General features: G+C 37.9%; 1 protein-coding gene across 1 annotated transcript in view; it reads left to right on the forward strand.

The window, feature by feature from the left end:
* LOC105541110 (chromosome unknown open reading frame, human C8orf89) overlaps window positions 1–11,463 on the forward strand; it is a 19,256-nt gene that overhangs the window by 1,125 nt on the left and 6,668 nt on the right. The window contains exons 2-3 of the mRNA XM_011982003.1: window positions 1,220–1,373; window positions 5,219–5,274. Of these exons, the coding sequence (XP_011837393.1) occupies window positions 1,220–1,373; window positions 5,219–5,274 (210 nt within the window). The remainder of the gene's footprint in view (window positions 1–1,219; window positions 1,374–5,218; window positions 5,275–11,463) is intronic.

The following is an 11,463-nucleotide window of genomic DNA, read 5'->3' on the forward strand; positions in this document are numbered from 1 at the left end:
GTTCAGGTGATTCTCCTGCCTCAGCCTCCTGAGCAGCAGGGATTACAGGCACGTGCTGCCATGCCCAGCACGTTTTTGTATTTTTAGTAGAGAAGGGTTTTCACCATGTTGGCCAGGATGGTCTTGATCTCCTGATCTTGTGCTCCACCCACCTCGGCCTCCCAAAGTGCTGGGATTATAGGCGTATAGGGATTATAGGCCACCACGCCCGGCCAGTAATTCTTGAAAATAGTAAAATGCAAACTACTCAATGATTTGTCCCTCTTTGGCTTTGAATGTGTTGCTATATATTTTCTTCAACTTTCTTACCAGGTTCCCATTAAAGGCACTCAGACAACAGTTTATCCACCCTTCTACTCCCCAAATCTAATAGACGAAAAGAGAGTCTGTATGCTTTTTGACCAAGAGAAACTATTTTTTCCAAAAGAGGAAAAAATCAAAAGTTACAAAATAACATTTTGAACATTCAATATAATAATTTTAGTCCCATTGAATACCATTTTTGTTGCTGTACTACATTTGCTTTGTAGAGAATACTTTAAAAAAAAAATTCACTATGTTTAGTTCAAAGAACACCCAAACCTTTAACCTCTTAATCTCCTTTTTCTTTTCATTTGATGCCTTGAAAATTTTAAAAAATAATTTGACCATCTCTCTATGCAATGGATATGTGAGGCTAGTAGAAGAAACAATCTTGGTGCTTCAATGTTATGGTTTACAGATTTGGTCTGGAATTTTGTGGACATAAAATTAAAATCAGTGCCTCAAGTAGAATTCTTTGACTCTCATTGCTAGCTCAGATGATCATGTGTTTACACCTCTTATTTACATAAAAGCAGGAAAATGGAAAGACTCTAAGTGCTAGATAATATCAGACTCTTGAAAGTGCCTTTTATTTCAGTGTGAAGGTATCTAATATTCTGGGCATTCTAACTAAATAAAATAATGAAGGCAGAGGATAATGACCACTGTGGAAGATCTGTGAAGCTGTTCTTTTTCCTTATTCCACTCTTAGCCTCTTAATCGACTCCTTCCTGCAGTCCCTATAGTCAGAATGTAGAATGAAAGCCATTCTCCTGGGAAAGAAGCTAGATAAATTACAGTTACTTAATTTTCTTTACTTAATAACTGATTTTATGTATTTTATTATGTATTTTAGTATGTAGTAAAACAAGTAGTATCCATTTAATCAAGATGATTCTTATATATTTTTAACCAGAATATACCACAGCATTTGGTCTAGGAGAGCTCAAAGAATATATCAAAATGCCATATTTACCAGGACTACAAAGTAACCAAAAAAGTGTAAGCTCAACTCCGCTAGAGGTTCCAAAAAGACTGCCACGTGCTGATGCCGAGGTGTCTGCAATCAGGTAGATCATTGCTATTTAATTATCATTTGTTGGATGTGTATTTGTAGTAATACTGCTGAATGTAGAGGTTTTTCTGGCCAGTGAATTGAATTCATTTCTGCCGGTTTTTTTTTTTTTTTTTTTTTCTTTTTTTTTCTTGTTTTTTTGTTCATTTTGTTTTGCATTGAGGATTTAATATTTAAAATCGAAGCCATTTTATTCAGTTTGACAACTCGGCGCTTTTCTGTTTTCGGGTGTTGTTGCCAGAAAAGATTTAAGACTTCTTTTTTCTTTTCTTTTTCTTTTTGGACAGAGTCTGGCTCTCTAGCCAGGCTGGAGTGCAGTGGTGTGATCTCGGCTCACTGCAACCTCCGCCTCCCGGATTCCAGTGTTCTCCTGCCTCAGCCTGCTGAGCAGCTGGGATTACAGACGCCCGCCGCCACGCCCGGCTAATTTTTGTATTTTTAGTAGAGATGGGGTATCACCAAGTTGGCCAGGATGGTATCTATCTCTTGACCTCGTGATCCACCCGCCTTGGCTTCCCAAAGTGCTGGGATTACAGGCGTGAGCCACGGCACCCAGTCCCGATGTAAGGGCATTTTAAAAAACCTTGATTGCCCTAGCCTAAATCATCCCCATGAGAACACTGGAATTTTTAGTATTAGAAAAAAAAAAAAATTAGCTCTCTGCAATATTAAAAAGTTTCTGTACCCTGTATATAGAACCTTGTACTTCATTTCTGGTCTGACTAAAGTAATGTGAAGGAAGATTCTGAATGAGATATTGGCCTAATTAACATCCTGCATTGACTATCAGAAAGGAATTTTTCAGCCAGAAAAGTCTCCCTGACTTTGAACACTGACATTTGGAAACATTATTACAAATACTTTTCCTGCTAGAAATCAGACTGACTGACATACCACTAAAACTCTCCAAAGGGATCTCTAAGTTAGTAAGATAGCCTCACATTCCACTCAGCTTCTGCTTTGGTTCATTTATTTGTTCTTCAGATATTTGTTGAATGTCTAGTTTTTTTGTTTTTTTGTTTTTTTTTTTTTGAGACGGAGTCTCGCTCTGTCGCCCAGGCTGGAGTGCAGTGGTGCGATCTTGGCTCACTGTAAGCTCCGCCTCCCGGGTTCAAGCAATTCTCCCGCCTCAGCCTCCCAAGTAGCTGGGACTACAGGCACCCGCCACCACGCCCGGCTAATTTTTTGTATTTTTTTAGTAGAGACGGGGTTTCACCATGTTAACCAAGGTGGTCTCGATCTCCTGACCTCGTGATCCTCCCGCCTCAGCCTCCCAAAATGCTGGGATTACAGGCGTGAGCCACCGCGCCCGGACGAATGTCTAGTTCTTATTCACTCTGGTAGTATTTAAGAAGGTGAAGTACTTATAGCATTCTAAGTTGCAACTCTCTTTAGGGAAGGATTTACATTTTTATATTATCTTCCTATTATAATGAACTTTAAAGTCATCCAGTCATGCCTAGCACACAAGATTGAAGTTTCAAAATATGTTTATTGAGTTTTCCAGCTAATACTATTGTTCTTTTTAAGTACTCTTGAAATAAATTCTGGTAATATAGATAGAGAGCTGGAACAGGTTAAAATGAAAAGTTGATAATTTTTATTTAAACTATGAAAATAAGAATAAGAACTTTGCAGAAAAAAAGGAAAATAATTATTTGATAATCTACCCATCATAACATCCATTTTTGTTGTTGGATATTCCCTTCTTTCAAAAGAAAGAAAAAATTCTTTTTCATGGATTTCATTTTTGTGGTGATTTTAGTGTACTTAAAATTTTTATCCTGCCTTTTAAAAAATGTTATGTATATGCATTTCATCATGCCACTATATGTTCTTTAAACAGTCTTACCAACCACATTATATTTCACTGACGGATCCACAGTTTACTTAATCACTTCCTATTGTTGGATTTTTTAAATGCTTTGATTTTTTGGTTTTGTAAGTAACACCACAATAAACAATATCATACATATAGCTTTTCTCATCATTTTTAATATTATCTGAAGAAAGATTTTCAAGCTATAAAAATATAAAACGCATAATTGTTCTTTCTGAAGTAAGGTTAGAATAAAATAAGGTAGGATTAGAAATGGAAGAGAGAGAGAGTCGCTACTAGATGGTAACTTAAGTCAAAGTGGAAAATGGAGGGGATGCAGAAAGAGGAGGGACTGTTTGAAACATGACTATAAAGCTACTATGGGCAGTCAGTTACATTGTAACCAAGACACTTGTGTCCCTGACTCTCAACTTATGTCATTTTCATCAAGGGTCACAGCGCCCTTTGGGGAGGGGGCAGGAGTGTGTAGGGCTGCCTGTGCTGATGGTCTTTGTATCAGTATGAACCCGTCTTGTTACCCTTCCTTCGATACACATGATCATCTTAAAGATACTGGATGCCTGGAAAACACCCATGAATTAGCCCTTTCTGACTCTTAATTTGGAGTCTTTATTTTGCTTCTTATTGTTTCCACCCTATTTCAGGTTTTTGTTTGTTTGTTTCTGTTTTTCATTTGTGATTTGACTGTGAAATTATTTCTAAACGTTTTACATTGATTTGAGTGTGAATTTACTTAAGTCAATGAAAGATAATTGAATATATTTTATTCATGTAATGACAAGTGTTCTTCATATATAAAGTGGAATAGTAATGGCTAAGTGGCATAATGTATATGAAGTGCTTGGCAAACATAAACGTTAGTTCTTTTCCCTGCCTTTAACTCAAGTGTCTTCATTTTAGCTGTTGTAGTGAGAACATGTCAAATTGCCTGCAAGTATTTTATTCTCCTGTGCACATTGCACAGCGCCCTGTGAAGGAGCAGTTTTGGCAAAGCAGAGAAATACTCATTTTTGTTCATTTTATGTACAACCCCTTACTCTCTTTTTTCCCCTCCTTGTGTGAATATTTGATTGAAAGTGTAATAGTTTTTCAAATTTCCTTATTGGTAAGCAAAATTTTTTAGTGATTCTCAAAGCACGCTCTAGTAATACAAATAACAATAGTAATCCTAGAGGTGGAGTACTTAAAAGTGGCTGCTGACTTTTAAAGTGTCAAATAGTTTCAAGAGGCTGGGCGCGGTGGCTTACACTTGGAAACCCAGCACTTTGGGAGGCTGAGGCTGGAGGATTGCTTGAGGCCGGCAGTTTGAGACCAGCTTTGGCAACATAGTGAGACCCCGTCCTTACAAACTTTTTTTTTTTTAAATTAGCTTGTGTGGTGACATGCACCTACCATCCCAGCTACTCAAGAAGCTGAGGCAGGAAAATTGCTTGAGCCTAAGAGTTCAGAGTTACAGTGAATTATATGATTGTGCCACTCCAGCCTGGGAGACAGTGAGACCTCATCTCAAAAAGAACATTGTTACAAGAAATTTGAGATTTTTATAATGAATTATTTCACCCACAGCAGATTCAATCATGATATATTTTCCCTAATAATCTTATTATCTAGATGTATTTCAGTGGGAACAGAATTACGACAAAATTCAGATAGAGGTGATTGATAGGTAAAAAGTACAAAAAAGTGATAGTTGGTATTCAACATATCCAAATGGCCTGTTTATCTTGATTCCCTCCCACTTAGCATTGCTTGAGTCATGACTAGTCAGAGGTATGATAAAGGTCTGTGGGAGAAGTTAGACCTAGCACTCAGCCACTGGTAAAATTTGCTAGCAAGATGTTGCGTTGGCTCGTATCTGCTTCTGATGGAATTAGTTATAATGGAAAAATTTTCCTTTCCTTAACATTTATTTAATGTCCATGTGATGTTATTCAACAAGTGCATTTCACTGTACCCTGAATTTATATGTAAGTAATATTATGATAATGTATAATATTCAGGCTAAAGAAGACTAAGGAGACATGCAGTGTGGCACCACTTCGGGAGAAATCAAAAGGTAAGCTGACTCATCCTTTTTTCTACCACCTGTCTTGGGTGTCATATACCTTATCTTTTAAAAAAAAAATTCCTTTCTTTCCATTGATTTAATTTTCTTTGTTTTGTTACTACTTCTTTTAAGCTTTGTTTATTTTATAAAGTAAGTGGATGTTGGGTTCATTATAAACATACTTTTATAATTTCAGGACCCTAGGGTAGGCCCTCATCATAACTCACTTGGGCCATTTAGTGCCTGCAAACTGGTCTTCTTGTTTTGAATGTCTGATCTTTGAAATCCTTCAATGCCACAAAAAAGTCTAAAACTTTGACTTCTAATCACATTACTCTCTTCTTCAAAAACAGTGACTCCCTCATTACCCACAGACTGAGTATGAACTCTTTAGTTTGACATTGAACCCTTTGCCATCTTCCCTCAGCTTTCCTTTCTAGCTTTATCTTCTAATTGCTATTTTTGTGAATCCTGTGTACTTACGACTTCTCATACAGAAACTTATCTATTTACCAACAGTTTTGGTCCCAAAAAACTACTCTTAAGTCAACTTACTCCTAAGTTCATGGTGACTGAAAGGGTTTATGGTACTAAGGTATATTTTATTTGCCATTTGTCCTTCAGTCTATCAAATGGTTCATCCTTTCCCTATGTGCAACGAATGTTTTCTTAAAAGCTTAAGCTTTTTATTGAATCAGTACAAATAGCCTAACATCTGAGAAAAGGCCAGGACCAGACAGATTCACAGCTGAATTCTACCAGATGTACAAAGAAGAGTGGGTACCATTCACACTGAAACTATCTAAAAATTTGAGGAGGAGGGATTCCTCTGTAACTCATTCTATGAGACCAGCATCATCCTGATACCAAAACATGCAGAGATACAACAAAAAAAGAAAACTTCCGATCAATATCCCTGATGAACATTGATGTAAAAATCCTCAACAAAATACTGGTAAGCTGAATCCAGCAGCACACCAAAAAGCTTATGCACCACAATTAAGTAGGCTTGATCCCTGCAATGCAAGGTTGGTTCAACATATCCAAATCAATAAGGGGATTCATCACATAAACAGAACTAAAGACAAAACCACATGATTATCTCAACAGATGCAGAAAGGCTTTTGATAAAATTCAATACCCTTTCATGTTAAAAATTCTCAATAAACTAGGTATTGAAGGACTAAGAGCCATCTATGACAAACCCACAGCCAACATCACACTGAATGGGCAAAAGCTAGATGCATTCCCCCTGAAAACCAGCACAAGACACTCACCACTCTTATTCAACATATTATTGGAAGTTCTGACCATAGCAATCAGTCAAGAGAGAGAAATAAAGTGCATTCCAATAAGAAGAGAGAAAGTCAAATGTTGCCAGAAGTCAAGGACCCCAAATGGAGGGACTGGCTGGAGCTGCAGCAGAGGAACATAAATTGTGATTTCATGGACATTTATCAGTTCCCAAATAATACTTTTATTATTTCTTATGCCTATCTTTTCTTTAATCTCTTAATCCTGTTATCTTCGTAAGCTGAGGATGTACTTCACCTCAGGACCACTGTGATAATTGTGTCAACTGTACAAATTGATCGCAAAACAATCAAACTGGTTCTCTCAAACCCTGTTTCCTGTTGTTTAAGATGTTTATCAAGACAATATGTGCACCGCTGAACATAAACCCTTATCAGTAGTTCTACTTTTGCAATTTGTCCTGTTCCCTCAGAAGCATGTGATCTTTGTTAGACCCTTATTAGTAGTTCTGCTTTTTGCCCTTTGAAGCATGTGATCTTTGTACCTACTCCCTGTTCTTATGCCCCCTCCCCTTTTTAAAACCCTTAATAAAAACTTGCTGGTTTGAGGCTCAGGTGGGCATCATGGTTCTACTGATATGAGATGGCCCAGCTGTAAAATTCCTCTCTCTTTGTACTGTCTCTCCTTATTTCTCAGTTGGCTGACACTTATGGAAAATAGAAAGAACCTACGTTGAAATATTGGGGGCGGGTTCCCTCAATAGTCAAACTATCCCTGTTTGTAGATGACATGATCCTATATCCAGAAAACCCCATAGTCTTGGCCCAAAAGCTCCTTAAGCTGATAACTTCAGCAAAATTTCAGGATACGAAATCAATGTGCAAAAATTGATAGCATTCCTATACACCAACAACAGTCAAGCCAAGAGTCAAATCATGAACACAATCCCATTCACAATTGGCACAAAAAGAATAGTGTACCTAGAAATACAGCTAACCAGGGAGGTGAAAGATCTCTACAAGAAAACTACAAAACACTGCTCAAAGAAATCAGAGATGACACAAACAAGTGGAAAAACATTCCATGTTCATGGATAGGAAGACTTAATATAGTTAAAATAACTATGCTACCCAAAGCAGTTTGTAGATTCAATGTGATTCCTATTAAACTACCAATGACATTCTTCGTAGAACTAGAAAAAACTATTTTAAAATTCATATGGAACCAGAAAAGAGCCCAAATAGCCAAGGCAAACCTGAAAAAAAAAAGAACAAAGCTGGAGGTATCACACAACCCGACCTCAAACCATGGTACAGGGCTGTGGTAACCAAAACAGCATGGTACTGGTACAAAAACAGACACATAGATCAATGGAACACAATAGAGAGCTCAGAAATAAGATCACATACCTACAAGTATCTGGTTTTCAACAAAGCTGGCAAAAACAAGCAATGGGGAAAGGTCTCCCTATTCAATAAATGATGCTGGGCTAACTGGTTAGCCATATGCAGAAGATTAAAACTGGACCCCTTTCTTACACCATATACAAAAATCAACTTAAGGTAGATTAAAGACTTAAATGTAAAACCCAAAACTATAAAACCCTTGGAAGACAACCTAGGGAATACCAATCTAGACGTAGGAACAGGCAACGATTTCATGATGAAGATGCCAAAACAATTGCAACAAAAGAAAAAATTGACAAATAGGATCTAATTAAACTAAAGTGCTTCTGCATAGCAAAATAAACTATCAACAGAGGAAACAGATAACCTACAGAATGGAAGAAAAATTTTGCAAACTATGCATCTGACAAAGGTCTAATATCCAGCATCTATGAGGAATTTCAAACAATTTGCAAGAAAAAAAAAAAAAAACCTCATTAAAAGGCGGACAAAGGACATGAACAGACACTTTTCAAAAGAAGGCATACATGCAGCCAAACAAGCATATGAAAAAACTCAACATCACTGATCATTAAAGAAATGCAAATCAAAACTTCAATGAGATACCATCTTGCATGAGTCAGAATGGCTACTATCAAAAAGTCAAAAAATAACAGATGCTGGAGAGGTTATAAAGAAAAAGGAACACTTATATACTATTGGTGGAAATGTAAATTAGTTTAACCATTGTAGGAAACAGTGTGGTGATTCCTCAAAGACCTAAAAACAGAAATGCCATTCGACCCAGAATTCCCATTATTGGGTACGTACCCAAAGGACTATAAATCCTTCTGTCATAAAGACACATGCATGCGTATGTTCATTGCAACACTATTCACAATAGCAAAGACATGGAATCAACCTAAATGCCTATAAATGGTAGACTGGATAAGGAAAATGTGGTACACATACACCATGGAATATTATGCAGCCATACAAAAGAACAAGATCATGTCCTTTGCAGGAACATGGATGGAGCTGGAGGCCATTATCCTTAGCAAACTAATGCAGGAAAAGAAAACCAAATACCACAGGTTCTCACTTACAAGTGGTAGCTAAGTGATGAGAACACATGGACACACAGAGAGGAACAACAGACACTGGGGCCTACCTGAATGTGGAGGGTGGGAGGTGGGAGAGGATCAGGAAAAATAACTAATAGGTACTTGGCTCAGTACTTCGGTAAAGAAATAATCTGTACAACAAATCCCTGCAACACAAGTTTACCTATATAACAAACCTACACATGTACCTCTGAACTTAAAATAAAAGTTAAAAAGAAAGTTATTTTTAAAACCTTATTTTAGATTTTTATCATAATCATACTATCTTCCTCTAATACACTCATACCTCCATGACTTTGGCTTATGGAATAATGGAGTTAACTGAACACCTCCAAATGAACAACCAAAACTAAAATTACTAAGTAATTGACATTATTGGTAGCTGTAAGAATTGACTTATTGGTAGCTCTGCAAGCTCAGTCTATGGAAGTTTATAAGGGTAAATGTTCATGAACTTTTCCTTGGATGTTTTCTTTCTCTTAATTTCCATATACTAAACTTCTGTAATCAACAGACAGTGTAAAGTAAATAGATAAATGTTAATTAGAACAAAAGACATTGCTGGCTGGGCGTGGTGGCTCATGCTTGTAATCCTAGCACTTTGGGAGGCCGAGGCAGGAAGATCATGAGGTCAGGAGTTTGAGACCAGCCTGGCCAACATGGTGAAACCCCGTCTCTCCTAAAAATACAAAAATTAGCCGGGCATGGTGGCGCGCAGCTGTAATCTCAGCTACTCAGGGAGCTGAGGCAGGAGAATCGCTTGAACCTGGGAGGCGGAGGTTGCCGTGAGCTGAGATTGTGCCACTGCACTCTAGCCTGGGTGACAGAGCAAGACTTTGTCTCAAAAAAACAAACAAACAACAAAAAACTCAAAAGACATTGCTTTGAATCTCGGCCCAAATGAACATTTGCCAGCCTTTTTTCCAACATTATGGCTTCGGTGTCTTATTCACTCGCCTTCGTATCCCTACAGTGCCTACACTAGTTTCTGCAACAAAGTGAGTCTTCAGTAAATACTTATTAAAAGTTATTTTCCTTCAGAGTCATACAAGAAGGGAGGTCATAGGCCAGGCATGGTGGCTTATGCCTGTGATCCCAGCACTTTGGGAGGCCGAGGCAGGTGGATTTCTTGAGCCCAGGAGTTCAAGACCAGCCTGGGCAACATGGCAAACCCCATCTCTACAAGAGTACAAAAATTATCCAAGTGTGGTGGCTCACACTTGTAGTCCTGACTACTTGGGAGGCTGAGGTGAGAGGATTGCTTAAGCCTGGGAGGCAGAGGTTGCAATGAGCTGAGATGGCACCACTGCACTCCAGCCTGGATGACAGAGGGAGACACTGTCTCAAAAAAAAAAAAAAAAAAAAAAAAAGAAGGCAGTTCACGTATTCGTTTTCATTCAACAAGTATAACAAGTATGAATTGATTATCTATTATGTGCCAGGCATTGCTCTGGGCTCAGGATACATCTCTGAATGAAACAAAGATCCCTGCCCTGGTGGAGCTTACATTCTAATGGAAGAATATAACCAACAAACACTAAATATAACAAATGAGTCTATTGTGTAGTATACCAGAGGGTAAGTGCAGTGGAGACAACAACAAAATAGAGCAGGGTAAAGATCTGGGCAGAGAAGGGTGATTTACAACTTCAAATAGGGAGGTCAGGGAAGGTTTAACAGAGAGTAATCTTTGAACAAAGACTTGAAAGAAGTGAAGGAGTTAAGTTATTCTTTTGGGACCAGCAAAGGCTCCCAAGGCAGGATGATGCCTGATCTGTTGCAAGAACATCAAGACTGCAGCGTGGCTAAGTAGTGGAAGATGAGGTAAGAAAAATAATGGTGTATCTGATCATACAGGGTCACAGAGAGGACTTTTAATTTACCTCTGATTGTAATGAAGAGTCATTGACTGATTTTTAAAAAGGATGATTTTTAATGTGATCGAAGTTTTCAAAGGATTACTATGGCAACTGTCATCTCTTTCAACAGTTGTCATTAAAAAAAAAAAAAAATTACCTGAGAATTTCCTCTGGCTATGAAGAAATAGCTTTTATAAGACTGTCTTTACCAGTAGATAGAACTTGAGAGGCCAACATGTGGAGGAATAACCAAAGAGAAGTGAGTCCCAAATTCTGTGAGCAATTTCCCCTCCAAGTGTTTGTCTATTCCCAAGTAGTTGTGTACTGGGTCAATATTTCAGGAAATCAAACAGAAAACAGCTTCTAGGAGGCTTAAGAACTGAGTACAGAGATATCAGTAACTTAACATTTGCTGTGAGGACAGAGGTGAGAGTTTAGGGCCTGCCAAGATGGAGGGTCCTTAGTACACACCCCAGGCTCTCAGTTAAAACTCCTATAGGGCTATATACCATAAATAAAAGTATACCATCAAGAATACACTAGCTTGTTTTTTTCTTTTTCCTTTTTCTTTCTTTC

Source organism: Mandrillus leucophaeus, unplaced genomic scaffold, assembly GCF_000951045.1.
Source record: "Mandrillus leucophaeus isolate KB7577 unplaced genomic scaffold, Mleu.le_1.0 Scaffold233, whole genome shotgun sequence".
Taxonomy (NCBI): domain Eukaryota; kingdom Metazoa; phylum Chordata; class Mammalia; order Primates; family Cercopithecidae; genus Mandrillus; species Mandrillus leucophaeus.